Here is a 15,762-nt window from a genome sequence, read left to right as displayed (position 1 = left end):
GCTGTGCAGGAGAGGACGCAGGGACAAACTCCAGGTCAGAAGGCAGAGGGGGCGTCATGTGAATTATCAGACCCAAACTTGGCCTCAGCAGCTCTGGCTAAGACTTTTCACGTGTATGAACTCCCACCCTTCACCCGTCCTCACCGCCCCAACCAAACGATACCATCCCCCTTCGCTTCCTGGTGATCTGGACACAGCAGGTGCAGCGCCCGGTCAGTGCCAGGAACGCTGTGGGAGCCGGCGGCTTCACGGGGGCTCGGCTCTGGGCCGCGCAAACCGACTCTCCCCAGATCGTCTTTGCCGTCCGTGGCCTTCGGTGGCGGCATCCAGTGCCGCACGCAGCGCGGGGAAGGCAGCCTCTTCGGGAAACGCCTCGGCCCTTGTCCGCTGCGACAGGCCTCCCTCAGCCGGCTCCCGCGCCGCACTCCCCTGTGGAAAATGAAAGCTAGTGCCCTGGGCAGAAGCAAAAGGGCGGGATCCACTCTTCTTAACACGCAAAGGCCAGAACCAACCCTGGATCCCGAGGAGGGCCTTTGGCCTCCACCGAACCGCCGGGAGGCCCCGCCCAAGCCCGCCTCCCAGCGCCGGGGACTACATTTCCCGCCGGCCTTCGCGGCCCCGAGGGCAGGCCCGCCCTCCCTCTCGCTCACACTGGCGATGACTGGCTCCCCGGAGGAGGGCGGGGCCTACCCCAGCCAATAGGTGGGGGGCTCGTTACGGCGGCGGAAGCAGCGGCGCTGGGCTAAGTGGTGGGGGACAGAGTGCTTGCGCCCCGGCGGCGGCGGGGGCGGCGGCTGCAGCGGAGGGTCCGGGGCCGAAGACGTGGGCCCCCAAGCTGCGAGCACACGGGAACGAGCTCGAGGCTGCGCGGCGACCACTCGGTGCAGCGCCCAAGTAATGGCGGGACGGGCGCCGGGAATGGAGGGGCGCAGGGGGGAGGAGACGAGGGGGCGGGGCGGTCGAGCCAGGCTGCAACGTCCGTCCCCGCTGCGCGTCCCCGGGGAAGGGCAGCGGTGCCGTGTCCCCAGTGCCTTGGACCCAGGCTGTGTGGCGAGCTGGGCTCGGCGGGCGGACCCGGCGTCGTGCAGCCAGAGGGGAGAGGCGCTGGGTTGATTCGGGTGGGCCTGGGCCTTGGCGAGGAAGCGAGCGGCGGGGCGGGCGGGCAGGCAGCCTGGGAGTTTGGCTCCAGGAGCAGTTTAAAGTGACTCTCCACATCCGGGCCCTGCGCCCGCCGCTTTTAGACCCCGGCGGAGGCGAGGCCTCCGGCTCTCCGCCTCCCGCTCCGAGAGCCCGTCTTCCCCTGTCATTGGCTCCGCCTCGCGGGGCTGGGACTGCCACGGCCAGGCCCGCGCCCGATTGGCTGGCAGTCGGCGGGAGGGCGGGAGGGACCTGGACGCGCAGGGCGCGGCGGATTGGTGCCAGCCTCGGTGACGCGCCGTCCCGGGGCCAATGGACGGGCAGGGGTGTGGGGGGCAGGTTCGGGGAAAGGGCTGGAACCCCCCTCGGCGCGGCGCGGTCCGGAGCGGCCCGGCTCCGGGGCCTGCGAGCCGAGGGGCTGGGCGTGGTGTGGGCCGAAGCGCACTCCGTTGAGTCCTGTCTGCGACCTGGAGCTCAGCGCTGCCGCCGAGAGGGGCCCTCCGCGGCCCCGCCAGCCCGGCGAGATGCAGGCGGGGGCGGCGGGCGGCGGCCGCAGGTAGAGACCCACGGCTGCCCTGGGGTCCCGGACGCCCGCTCCCGCTCCACGTAGCCTCGGAGGCCCGAGGTGTCTCCGCGGGGTTTGGGGTGCTTGGGGCGGATAGGGATGTCCGTAGAGCTTGGCTTCAAGGGACAAGGGGGTACCTTTTAGAGAAGGCGTGAAGGTCTCCGGCCCTCTGGCTCTGAGGGGTCTGAAAGGGAGGAAAGGACGCCCGTCACGGAGGCCTGTGCCGAGGAAAGCTCGTGGGAATTCCTTTCGGATCAGGTCTTAGGGTGAGGTTTCTGGTTCTCTCTGAGGACAGGCCTGGCGTCTCCCCTCCGACCCCTGCTGCTCCCCTATGAGGGTTACAGGTACACCTACGGTGTTAGGCAGGATTCAGGTGTTTTAGTGTGGCAACCCTAAAAAATGTTTGTGGAGGGCCAGTATCCCCCAACACCATAACACCATATAAACGACTTTGCTATTAATTAAACTTAAGTACATCCGAAATTACAGAATTTAGATCATTTCTGCACTGTATATGGATCACAAGTAGTTGTTCTAGATGAATAATGCTGCAGTAATTGTTTCTAAGGGGAGATGTAGGTACTAAAGATGCTTTAATTTTTCATTATAGATCTTAATCTCAGAATCCAGTAATAACCATAAGACTGTATGCACTGCAGGTGGAAATGAGTTCTCAGCAGTTTCCTCGGTTAGGAACTCCTACCCCTGGGCTAAGCCAGGCTCCTGCACAGATCGCGAGCAGTGGTTCTGCAGGACTGATAAACCCAGCAGCTGCAGGTGAGACGCGTGATACTCTCTGTTGTTTCCGTTTTAAGAATATTGCCAGTTTTCTCATTAAAAATTAGCAACTTTCTTCTGGGATTTTAGTAAAGACTAGGTTGTCAAATTTAAAGAAAGGATATGTTACAATTCTAATGTAAATTTAAGCAATTCTTTTTTTCTCCCCTATTTTAGTCACATCATTCACATGTACTAGTGTATACATGAAAGTTATAGTAAAGCGTGCCTGCAAGAACTATTTTTATAGATGTATTAATGCCTTCTCATTTACTTAAGGCCCAGAGATATGGTAGTAAGAGCCCAAAGGTGTGTCGGGCATAGGCCTTGTTTTAGAGGTCAGAGATGCTGCTAAACATTCTCCAATATGCAGGACAGTCCCCCACAGCAAAGAATTCCGTTGAATTAACAGTGCTGAAGGTGAAGAACTCCAAATAGTCTCGTTCTCTTTAGATAGCAAGTAAAAAGATGGCGCTGCAAAGTGAAATGAAGCACTTTTTCTATTTATTTTTCTTTGCTACGTGATTGCTATGTTCTTTATCGTGGTAAATGGTACCACTGTCTAATCATTGCTCAAACCAGGAACTCAGGCATCGTCTTTAATTGCTCTTTGTCTCTTGCCTATGAGCTATGGCCTTTTGTCTGATGTTTCAGCCTCGTTTTCCATTGCTTGGCTTCCCTCTGCCAACTTAGTCTTTGTTACAAATTTATTTTAGTTCTGTTTATTCTTGAAGTAACTTTAAGCAACTCTATGCCTCCTGCATAATAGTATCTATCACATTTTCTGAATTCATGATAACAAATTCTAGGCTTTCTTGACCTTGAGAATTTGAACATTTTGTTCCTTTTGCCACAATCTTGCTTCTTCCTTTCCACACTTATGTCTGGCTAATTCCTGTTCTTCTTGAGGTTTTGAGTCAGATATCACTTTCTCTAGGAAGCCTTTGCTGACTCCCATCATCCACAACAATTGATTTAGGACCATGTCTGTCTCCTGCACTTCTGCTAACCAATGTAGGGCACAAAGTAGTAGTCAGCAAGTTATTGTAGAGCAACTGAAAAGTGCCTTACTCCTTCAACATTTTTACACTATTTTGTCTTTGGTATAAGTTCACAACAGAATAATTTAAAAGAGCATAGCTAAGATAATATTTTTGAACATCTCTTTTTTACATGGAATTATATTGCTCATTTTAAAAGCTGTCAGCAATAATTGGCCTCAGATTTTGTTGAGAAGCAAATCATTGACTCAGACCAAAATTGTCTATAATTGCAAAGTTCAGAAGTATAGGTTATAACAATTCTCTATTTCATGATTCTTTTCTGGTAAAAATAAACTGAAATTGAGAACTCCATATGTCTGGAAGGAAATGATAAATAGTTCCAAAAAGAGCTTAATGGAAGACGGTCAGTACATTATATCTTTTTAAAAATACATATTTTTATTGATTTCAGAGAAGGAGGGAGAGATGGAAACATCAGTGGTGAGAATTATTGATCGGCTGCCTCCTACATGCCCCACACTGGGGATCGAGCCCACAATCTGGGAATATGCCCAACCTGAAATCAAACTGTGACCTCCTGGTTCATAGGTTGATGCTCAACCATTGAGCCATGCTGGCCAGGCAGTACATTATATCTTAATGAAATTGTCAACAATCAAAGTCTTCCTGAACAAATTGATTTGAAGGAAATTTATGAAATCGTCCATTTCCCTTAAAATTTTAACTAGGGGAGAAATCTGTTTCGATAATGGGGCAGGTTAAAAATTGATAATGAGAGACAGAAGTAAAACTGTTTTTATTCACAAACAACATGCTCATGTATGCAGAAAATCCTAAAGAATGTTTGTAACAAGCTGTTAGAACTAATAAGTGAAATTAGTAATGGTTTCAGGATAAATGTTTAATATACAAAAATCAATTCTATTTATTAACAGTGAACAATGAAATTTTTTAAATGTCAGTTACAGTGGCATAAAAAAAAGCCGACAGAAAAGTCAGGGACGTGTTAACAAAATATGTGTAAGACCTAAGATTAAAAATATATGTAAAACATTGCTGAGAGAAATTAAAGATCTAGATAAATATAAAGACCTGTCATGTTCATGAACTTTTTTATACACTGATCTATTCATTTTCAATGTTTTTATTTATTTTTAAAATCTTTATTCAGATTATTACAGATGTTCCTCTTTTATCTCCCAGGCCTCCCTCCCGCCCCACTGACCTCGTCTATAGGTGTAAGCTCTTTGTCCAATCTCTTCCCCCCGAGAATTGTTAGCCCACTCCTTTCTATGACTCTGATTCTATTACATTCACCAGTTTGTTCTGTTCACCAGGTTTTTTATTCATTTGATTTTTAGGATCACTTGTTGATAGACTTGTATTTGTTGTCACTTTTTTGTTCATAATTTTTTATCTTTACCTTTTTCTTCTTCTTCCTCTTCTTAGAGAATATCATTCAGCATTTCATATAATACTGGTTTGGTGGTGATGAACTCCTTTAGCTTTTTCTTGTCTGTGAAGCTCTTTATCTGACCTTCAACTCTGAATGATAGCTTTGCTGGGTAGAGTAATCTTGGTTGTAGGTTCTTGCTATTCATCACTTTGAATATTTCTTGCCACTCCCATCTGGCCTGCATAGTTTCTGTTGAGAAATCAGCTGACAATCGTATAGGTGCTCCCTTGTAGGTAACTAACTGTTTTTCTCTTGCTGCTTTTAATATTCTCTCTTTGTCTTTAGCCCTTGGCATTTTAATTATGATATGTCTTGGTGTGGTCCTCTTTGGATTCCTTTTGTTTGGGATCTTGCTCTCTCTCTTTTTCTGGCACCCCCATAATTCTGATGTTGGTACGCTTGAAGTTGTCCCAGAGGCTCCTTACACTATCTTCATATTTTGGATTCTTTTTTCTTTTCCAGTTGGGTGTTTTTTGCTTCTTCATAGTTCAAATCTTTGACTTGATTCTTGCGATCCTCTAATCTGTTGGGATCTCTGTATATTCTTTATTTCAGTCAGTGTATGCTTTATTTCTGATTGGTCCTTTTCCATATCCATGAAGGTCTCACTAAATTTCTCGGAGGGTTCTAGAAGATTCTTGAGTAACCTTATAACCGTGGTTTTGAACTCTATATCCAGTATTTTGTTTTCATCCATTTCTTTTTTTTGTGACTTGTTTCTTTGTCTCTGCATTTTGGCTGCTTCCCTGAGTTGATAGAGTGGCTTTGTGTGCTAGGTGTCCTATAGGGCCCAGTGGCTCAGCCTCCCCAATCACCTTAGGTGGACGCTCTTGGTGCACCCCTTTGTGGGCTGTGTGCACAGTCTTGTTGTAGTTAACCCTTGATTGCTGTTGGTATCACCGGGAGGAATTGACCTCCAAGCCAATTGGCCGTGAGGACCAGCTGTGTCTACACTAGAAGATATGTTGCACAGGAGACACCCTTATGGAGCAAGACTTGCTTCAGTGGGGCTTTGGTGTTCACTGAGTCTGCCCCTTGAGTGTGTCTCTTATGGATGTGAAGTATTGTAGTCCAGCATGGTCTCACACTGACCACTGGTACACTGGCTCTTGGATCCCCAAGGAGGTGCACAGTCAGCCACTGCCTGAGGCCACCCAGCAGAGACATCTGCAGATTCCTCTTTGTATGGGGTTTGGAAGTACCCAGACGGGGCCCAGCTATGAAGCAAGGCAGGCTGGTGCTGCCCGGCCTTGGGCCTTCATTTGGAAGCTCTGGGGCTCTCTGACCCAGCTGCAGTTTGACAGGTTATAGGCAGAGAAAGGACAGGCCATTCATATGCAAATGCCGATGCACACAGCTTGGGTGGGGTTGTAAATTGGGTGGGGTGGGTCTCTGGGAATCACCAGGGCGGAGCAAACAGCAATGGCTGCCAGTCAGCCCTGCACTGGAGAGGTCCCCGCATCTCCACTGGAACAATGATTGCTGCGAGCACCTCTGAGAGAAAGCCGCCCTCGCGTTCCTGTCCTGATGACAGACAGTCCAGTTTCTCCCCGTGTGTGCCGGGTCCCCGAGAGTTCACCCGGAACTGGAGTTCAGAGCAAGCGGGAGCTTGTATCTCCCTCCCAGTTAAAAGAGCAGCACATCCAGGTGCCAGCACTTTCTGCGCCTCCGCACCTCTTACCAGTCTCAATGTGCTTTCTTCACCTCTCTAGTTGTGGAACTTCCACTCAGCCAGCTTTCCCGTGGTTCTGGGTGGTAGTTGTTCTGCCTTTTAATTGTAATTTTGATGTGGTTGTGAGAGGCAGCAAGTATAGGTGTTTACCTATGCCGCCATCTTGGTTCTCAGTATTTTTTTTAATAGTTTATTTTTATATGGGGAGAGAGATAGAAACATCTATTGGAGGCTGTCTCGCACAATGTCCATCCCTCCCACCCCCAGGATCAAGCCAGCAACCTTTCGGTGCATGGGACAACCAACTGAGCCACACCAGCAAGGGTGGAAAACTCGGGATTTTATTTTTTTCGTTAATTCTCACCCAAGGGTATTTTTTTCATTTAATTTTAGAGAGAGTGGAAAGGCAGGGGAGAGACAGAAACATCTATGTGAGAGAGACACTTCGATTGGTTGCCTCCCACATGTACCCTGATCAGGGCCAGGAATCAAGCTGCTACCAGTATGTGCCCTTGACTGGAATTGAACCCAGGACCCTTCAGTCTGCAGGCCGACCCTCTATCCAGTGAGCCAAACTGGCTAGGGCAGAAAACTCAGTATTTTTAAGAGATCAGTTCTACCAAAGGGATCTATACGTTCAAAGAAATTCTAATAAAAATCTCATCAGGCTCAGTGTAAAAATTGACAGCCTAAATGTAAAATTTATGTGGAAACCTGAGGACCTAAAATAAAATGGCCAAAGCACTTTTGATTAAAAAGAGAAATTTGGAGGACTCTGCTGCCTTACTTCAAGATTTGTTATAGCTACACTAATCAAGACAGTGTAGTTTTGGCATAAAGATAGAAGTATGTATCATTGGAACAAAGTATAAATAAATCCACACATAATGGTCTCCTGATTTTTAACAAAAGTACATAGGTAATTCAATAGGGAAGTGATAATTTTTTTTCAACAAAATAATGCCAGAACACCAAAATACACATGTGGGGGGAAATGAACCTTGACCTTTACCTTCACCATACACAAAAATAACACCAATGTCTCATCATGGATCTAATATAAAACTTAAATTTTCTAAAACAAAACATTGGAGAAACTGCCACCTTAGAATAAGCAAAAATGGCCCTACATCACAAAAAAACCACTGTATAAAGAAGCAACTAATACATTAAAAATGACTGCTTGTCGAGACACTTAATAAAATAAAAGGTATGCCACAGATTGAGAGAACATTTGCAATAAATGTATCTACAAAGGACTTATATCCTAAATTCATAAAGAACTCTTGTAACTCAATAGTAAAAAGACTAACATCCTGATTGTTTTTTAATGGGCAAAATATTTGAATAGGAACTTTTACCATAGACTCTTTTAATGTCAAATAAGCACATAAAAGATACTCAACAGAATTAATCCTCAGGGCAGTGCAAATTAAAACCTCAGTGGGGCCGAGGCCGGTTTGGCTCAGTGGATGGAGCGTCGGCCTGCGGACTGGGGGGTCCCGGGTTCGATTCCGGTCAGGGGAATGTGCCTTGGTTGCGGGCGCATCCCCAGTGCGGGGTGTGCAGGAGGCAGCTGGTCGGTGTTTCTCTCTCATCGATGTTTCTAGCTCTCTGTCCCTCTCTCTTCCTCTCTGTGGAAAATCAATAAAATATATTTAAAAAAAAAAAAAAACCTCAGTGGGAAACACTATACATCCACTGAAGTCACTAAAATGAAAAGACCACCAATACCAAGCTCTGATGTCTCTGTGGAGCAAGTAGAACTCATACATTGTTGGTAGAAATGCAAAGTAATCTAGCCACTTTCAGAAACATGTTGTATCTTATAAGATTACATAAGTACACATTTACTATACAACCCAGCAGTCCCATTCATAGGTATTTACCCAAGACAAGTGAAAACACATCATACATTAAAAGATTTACCCTTCAGTGTTTATTGAAGCATTATTTATAACAAGAGGCCCAGTGCATGGATTCATGCACCAGTGGGGTCCCACGGCCTGGCCTGCAGGGATCAGGCTGAAACTGGCCCCATGCACGGCGTGTCCAGCCCATGTCCAGCCTGTCTCTCCCATGCCTGATCAGGGCCAATTGGGGCCGGCCGGCCGGGAAGGGACTGTGGGAGGTTGGCTGACTGGGGAGAGACCGTGGGAGGGCTCCAGGGTTTGTCCAACCTGTCTTGCCCAGTCCTGAACTGCTGGACCCCAGCAGCAAGCTAAGCTACTGGTTGGAGCACCTGCCCCCCCCCCCCCCCCGGTGGTCAGTGCACATCACAGCAACTGGTTGAATGGTCAGACACTTAGCATATTAGGCTTTTATTATATGGGATAGCCAAAAACTAGAAATAACCCAAATTTTCTTACCTGGTGACTAGATAAGCAAAGTTTGCTTTACCCATTCAATGGAACACTAAGCAATAAAAAGAAACTTACTGGTATACACAGCAACATGGATGAGCCTCAAAAACATAATAGAATATCTAGACACAGGGGACCATGTGTTGTATGATTCTGTTTATATGAAATTCTAGAAAAGTCAAAGCTGTAGTGATAGAAAACACATCAATGGTTTTTAAGGAGTAAATGTGGGAGGACGAGAATTTACTGCAAAGGGCCATGATTGAACTTGTTAGATGGGAAATGTTCTATATCATGATTATGGTGTGGTTATAGTACTGTGTACTCTTGTAAAACTAATTTTAAACAAGGAATTAGTGGATTTTATGTGTAAACTGTACTTCAGTAAGGCTGATTTAAAAAATGGAAAAAAGCCCAGCTGGTGTGGCTCAGTGATTGAGTGTCAACCCATGAACCAAGAAGTTGCTGGTTCTATTCCTGGTCAGGTCACATGCCCAGGTTCCAGGCTTGATCCCCAATAGGGGGCATGCAGGAGGCAGCCTTTTGATGATGTTTCTTTCTCATTGATGTTTCTATCTATCCCTCTCCCTCTCTCAAAACATCGATAAAGAAAGACATTAAAAAATTGAAAAAAGATACAAGCATATCCTTCAGAAAGGAAGATATATATGAATGGCCTATGAGTGGTTGGGCGACCTTAGCGGATCATGTTTTGATTGGTTGAACGGACCACCAGACACTTAGCATATTAGGCTTTTATTATATAGGATTGCACCTTTGTAAAGTGGTTTCAAAAATCAAAAGTTAGAAAAATCTGGCCCTAACTGGTTTGGCTCAGTGGATAGAGCATTGGCCTGTGGACTTAAGGGTCCCAGGTTCAATTCCAGTTCAGGGCATGTACCTTGGTTGCAGGCACATCCCCAGTAGGGGGTGTGTAGGAGGCAGCTGATCGATGTTTCTCTCTCATCAATGTAAAAAATCAATAAAATATATATATTTTTTAAAATTTAGAAAAATCTGAATGATCTGGGAGAAAAGTCAATATGTGCCAAAATATTAAATATATATTCATCTTTTCACCTAACACTTGTACTTTTTTTTTTATTTTATTGATTTTTTACAGAGAGGAAGAGAGAGGGATAGAGAATCAGAAACATCGATGAGAGAGAAACATCGATCAGCTGCCTCTTGCACACCCCCTACTGGGGATGTGCCCGCAACCAAGGTACATGCCCTTGACCGGAATCGAACTCGGGACCCTTGAGTCCGCAGGCCGACGCTCTATCCACTGAGCCAAACCGGTTTCGGCACACTTGTACTTTTGAAAAATTTTTCCTAAAATGATTGAATGAGGATTCAAAGTATATATGTAGCCCAGCCAGTGTGGACCAGTGGTTGAGCATCCACCCATGAACCAAGAGTTCGATTCTCAGTCAGTGCACAAACCTGTTGCAGGCTAGATCCCCAGTGTGGTATGTGCAAGAGGCAGCCAATCAATGATTCTCTGCCTGCAACCTGGGCATGTGACCTGACCAGGAATAGAACCAGCAACTTCTTGGTTCATGGGTTGACACTCAATCACTGAGCCACACCAGCTGGGCTTTTTTCCATTTTTTAAATCAGCCTTACTGAAGTACAGTTTATACATAAAATCCACTAATTCCTTGTTTAAAATTAGGTACAGTTTTACAAGAGTACACAGTACTATAACCACACCATAATCATGATATAGAACATTTCCCATCTAACAAGTTCAATCATGGCCCTTTGCAGTGAATTCTCGTCCTCCCACATTTACTCCTTAAAAACCATTGATGTGTTTTCTATCACTACAGCTTTGACTTTTCTGGACTGCAAGAGGGCGCAGGCCGGGCTGAGGCGCCTCCCCCCTCGCCCCTCGCCCCCCAGTGCATGAAAGTTTGTGCACCAGGGCCTCTAGTGCATATATATTGATTTCAGAGGGAGAGGGAGATAGAAACATCAGTGATGAGAGAGAATCATTGATCGGCTGCATCCTATACGCCCCACACTGGACAGATCCCACAACCCAGGCATGTGCCCTAACTGGGAACCGAACCGTGACCTCACGGTTGACGCTCAACCACAGCCACGCTGGCTGGGTTGTTGGGTTTCTTGATCTGGGGTGCTGGTTACTCGAGTGTATTCAGTTTGTGAAAGTTCATTGAGCTGTACAATTAACATTTGTACACTTTATGAGGGTTTTATTTCAATTAAAAAGTTAAATAGCCCTGGCCAGTTTGGCTCAGTGGATAAAGCCACAGCCTGCAGACTGAGGGTCCTGGGTGTGATTCCAATCAAGGGCACGTATCTCCATCCTGGCTCCATCCTGGCCCCAGTCAGGGTTTATGCAGGAGGCAACCAATCAATGTGTCTCTCTCACATCTATGTTTCTCTCTCTCCATTCATCTCTTAAAATCAATGAAAACATATCCAAAAAAGTCCTTCATTAAAAAACAAAACAAAATAATAATAATTTGCCCCAGATCAGAGATTAAACGCACAACCTAGGTATGTGCCTGACTGGATTGAACCCGTGACCCTTCAGTGTCTAGGATGATGCTCCAACCAATTGAGCTACAGTGGCCAGGGCTTAGATTATCTTTTTTTTTTTTTAAATAGTTATTATTATTTTTTTTAATATATTTTATTGATTTTTTACAGAGAGGAAGAGAGAGGGATAGAGAGTTAGAAACATCGATGAGAGAGAAACATCGATCAGCTGCCTCCTGCACAACCCCCACTGGGGATGTGCCCGCAACCAAGGCACATGCCCCTGACCAGAATCGAACCCGGGACCCCCTCAGTCCGCAGGCCGACGCTCTATCCACTGAGCCAAACCGGTTTCGGCTAGATTATCTTTTTAATGTTAGTTTTTATAACATTTTAAATAAATATTTCAAATGAAATTATATCATGTATTGCACTTTCAATAATTTGAGCTCATTTTAGTAGTTGTCAAGTCCTTTGTTCATAGGAATGGGAAAGCCACAGGATCCAAAATAAGTCCCGTGTCTCACAGGTGTGACTTTTGGTTTGCTCTCCATCAGGGGAACTTAGTGCCCAAATTCTCTTAAAAAAACCTTGCAAGGAAATTGTCAGTTTATCAACTGAAATTAACTGCAAGTTCCACTCTTGTATATGCTGTTATATTAATTAATATTGGAAAGGTGTGACATGCTGTGTTACCCTTATTCATCTTTACTAGTCAATGATGAATCTTCTCGAGATGCTGAAGTCACTGCCAGGGAGCACATGGGATCCAGCAGCTCCCTCCAGGCCCGTGAAGAGAAGCAAGAGCCCGTTGTGGTAAGGCCCTATCCACAGGTGCAGATGCTGCCTACACACCACGCTGTTGCATCGGGCACCCCTGTCACTGTGACAGCCCCACCAGCACATCTGACGCCTGCAGTGCCACTCTCATTTTCGGAGGGACTTATGAAGGTAATGCAGAGGTTAAAAATTTCACGTTGAACCACAGCTAAAGACTGGCTGTAATATTGCTGACAGTTTTCACAAAGTTTTAGGCTGTATGCTAGTATCATAGTTAGTTTTGACCTATCAGTTCAGCTCTTCTCTGGAACTCCGAGTTCTGCTGTTCTGCAGTGTCTAGTCTTATGCAGCTGAGCAGTTGGCATCATAGGAATTTTTCCAGTACTCATTTGACATTGATTTTATTCAAGTTATAGACATGCTAACTCAGTTGATCAATGATTCTCTGGGCGTGGCACTCTTTTTTTTTTTTTTTAATTGATTTCAGAGAGGAAGGGAGATGGAGAGAGAGAGAAACATCACTGATGAGGGAGAATCATTGATTGGCTGCCTCTTGCATGCCCCCACTGGGGATCAGGCTGCAACCCAGGCATGTGCCCTTGACCAGAATCGAACCTGGGACTCTTTAGTCCGCAGGCCGACGCTCTATCCACTGAGCCAAATCGGCTAGGGCTGGAGTGGCACTCTTCTCCAAAGTTTGGTTTGGTTTTAATCCTCACCCAAGGATATGGTTACTGATCTTTAGAGAGAGAGAAAGAGAAACATCCATGTGAGAGGGAACATCAATTGGTTGCCTTCCATACATGCCCTGAGTGGGGATTAAACCCACAACCTAGTTATGTGCTCCGACGGAGAATTGAACCCACACCCTTTCAGTGTATGGGAGGACACTCCAGCCAACTGAGCCCCTGGCCAGGGCCAAGGTTTTATTTTTTGTGTGTGTGTGGTTTTTTTTGTTTGTTTTTTAAGATATATTTTTATTGATGTCAGAGAGGGAGAGAGAGAAACATCAATGATGAGAGAGAATCATTGATCAGCTGCCTTCTGCATGCCCCACACTGAGGATGGAGCCCACAACTCGGGCATGTGCCCTTGATCAGAATCAAACCCGGGACCCCGCAGTTCGTAGGCCGACACTATCTGCTGAGCCACACCCGCTGGGGCCCAAGGGTTTCTTTTAACAGCTTGCTGATTGGGGGTATATGAGAACATTGCCTTGTATATTACCTTGTAGTCCTGTTTCCGTTGCTGTGAGTTTTGTTTACTTCTGCTCACTCTTGGGGGAGGCAGCATTGTGTAGGAGAATGTGGCCTGTAATCCATACAGATCTGGACTTTATGCCCGTTCCGGTTGTTGCTCTTTGTGTGGCTTTGAGCAAATGACAGACTTGTTTTGCATGTTCCTCATCTGTGCAACGGAAATGCTAATACTCCAGTGGAAAAGCTATGATGATGAGAGAGGAAACAGAAGGCTTCTGGCATCGTTCCTGGCACTCTGCAGGGTTGACTTGTGTACTTTTAACGTTAGAACGAAATACGTTACTAATACAATGTTGTGGGTAATGTTTCGTGTGCTTTTCGTTTGCAGCCACCCCCGAAGCCCACGATGCCGAGCCGTCCCATCGCTCCTGCTCCACCTTCTACCTTGTCACTTCCCCCCAAGGTTCCAGGGCAGGTCACAGTTACCATGGAGAGCAGCATCCCTCAAGCTTCAGCCATTCCTGTGGCAACCATCAGTGGACAACAGGTTTTTCCCTCTTCATCTACTGATTTTCAAACTGAGATGCCAAACTGTAGATCATTATTTATTGAATGTCAACAGTGTATTAGGCACTGCATTAAGTAAAAAATTAAACAGGCATTCATATCTGCAAGAGGAAGACGGTAGGTTTGAGAGAGAAGTAGCTACAGTGAATAAAACCGATATGCACAGTGGTCTGTCATTTAGCCAGTAGATACTGAGATCTGCTCTGCGTGAGGCACTGCCTTCCCTGAGATCCAGATCCAGATAAGACCGTCCATGTCCTTGTGCTCAGAGCCCGGTTGTGCTTGGTTGTAGTTCAGAATTTGGTGGGTTGAGAACAGCAGTAGTGCTTTCTAGGTTTTGCTCTGAGGACAGCAACTGTATTTCTCTTGAGTGACTGGCGGGTTCTCTCAAGCAGCCCACCAGTCATGAACAGTTATTTATTTTTAAGACTTATGGGGGTTTTGTGTGTGTGTGTGTGTGTGTGTGTGGTTTTTTTAAATCCTCACCCAAGGGTATTTTTCCATTGATTTTTAGAGAGAGTGGAAGAGAGAGAGAGGGAAAGACAGAGAGAAATGTTGATGTGAGAGAAACATATCTATTTGTTGCCTCCTGCATGCGCCCTGACCAGAGCCTGGGCCAGGAAGGAGCCTGCAACTGAGGTACATGCCCTTGACCGGAATTGAATCTGGGACCCTTTGGTCTGCAGACGGACACTATCCACTGAGCCACACCGACTAGGGCTTGAAGTCTTGTGTTTTAACCTAAAAAAATTTTTTGAAAATGTAATCCTTCCGCATAAGATATACAGTATTTGATTTACTTAAATATTTTAAATTACCAATGGAAAAAAAACTATATCTCAAAACTTTCCCATTAAGTTTTCAAGAAAAAAAAATTGGTATTCCAAAAAGATGCATTGTGTTTTACTTTTGTCCCATTGCTAAGTACTCCGAGAAGTTGTCCGCCCCCCTCCCCCCCCCCGCCTCCACACACACACACACACACGTGAAATACTGGCATTAGGGTTGGGAGAATATGAGGAAGGGGTGTTTTGGGGTGAGCAGAAGAACCAGTATGGGAGTACTTGCTGGATGCTGACATTTACTTAGAAACAGAGCATAAAGAATGGATGACTGCAGTGGCATGCAAAGGAAATGGTGAGAATAGGAAGAAATAAGCTTTTGGCCGAGAGAAAACAAGCCTGAAAGACTAATGTTGAAGATGAGAGTGTTCAGAAGTGGCCAGTCCGTTGTGGCATCTGTTCCAGGGTCTAGCTAGTGGGTGTGTTCTCACTGTCACTCAAAATGCCTGCCCACAGGCCACGGTGCAGTGTGCTGTGGGGAAGAGCTCCATGTTCTTTCCCTGGGTGATGCGCTCTCTGAAGGAGCAGCCTGCTCCACATTTGGAGACCGCTGACTTCCTAGAAGTAACGTCTAAGCAACAGGTGCTTCGACTAAGCAGGTGGAGAACATTGCATCCTGTCTGTTGCAGGGCCATCCCAGTAACCTGCATCACATCATGACCACCAATGTGCAGATGTCCATTATCCGCAGCAGTACTCCTGGGCCCCCTCTGCACATTGGAGCTTCTCATTTACCTCGAGGTAAAGTCTGCACATTTTGTTCTAATTCTCGAAATGCAATATACATTTGATAGAAGATATGGTTACAAAAACCATATCCGGAATCAGTTTATTCACGTGACAAGACAGCAGAAATAAGTGCAGTACATGTTTTTAGCATCGTGTAGTG

At 46.1% G+C, this 15,762-nt stretch overlaps 1 protein-coding gene across 3 annotated transcripts in view; it reads left to right on the top strand.

Moving 5' to 3' along the window:
• Nucleotides 1-728: 728 nt before the first annotated feature.
• The window catches only part of SAP130 (Sin3A associated protein 130), a 111,180-nt gene continuing 96,146 nt past the window's right edge, over nt 729-15,762 (top strand). The window contains exons 1-5 of one of the 3 annotated variants that reach the window (XM_079782624.1): nt 729-894; nt 2,362-2,479; nt 12,201-12,436; nt 13,853-14,011; nt 15,503-15,614. In XM_079782624.1, the coding sequence (XP_079638750.1) occupies nt 2,368-2,479; nt 12,201-12,436; nt 13,853-14,011; nt 15,503-15,614 (619 nt within the window). In that variant the 5' untranslated portion in view covers nt 729-894; nt 2,362-2,367. Of the gene's footprint in view, nt 895-1,472; nt 1,694-2,312; nt 2,480-12,200; nt 12,437-13,852; nt 14,012-15,502; nt 15,615-15,762 lie in introns of those variants that run through there. The other 2 variants (XM_079782622.1, XM_079782623.1) reach the window with 2 other exon arrangements.

Source organism: Cnephaeus nilssonii, assembly GCF_951640355.1.
Source record: "Cnephaeus nilssonii genome assembly, chromosome: 10".
Taxonomy (NCBI): domain Eukaryota; kingdom Metazoa; phylum Chordata; class Mammalia; order Chiroptera; family Vespertilionidae; genus Cnephaeus; species Cnephaeus nilssonii.
This window is presented reverse-complemented; position numbering and strand designations above follow the sequence as displayed.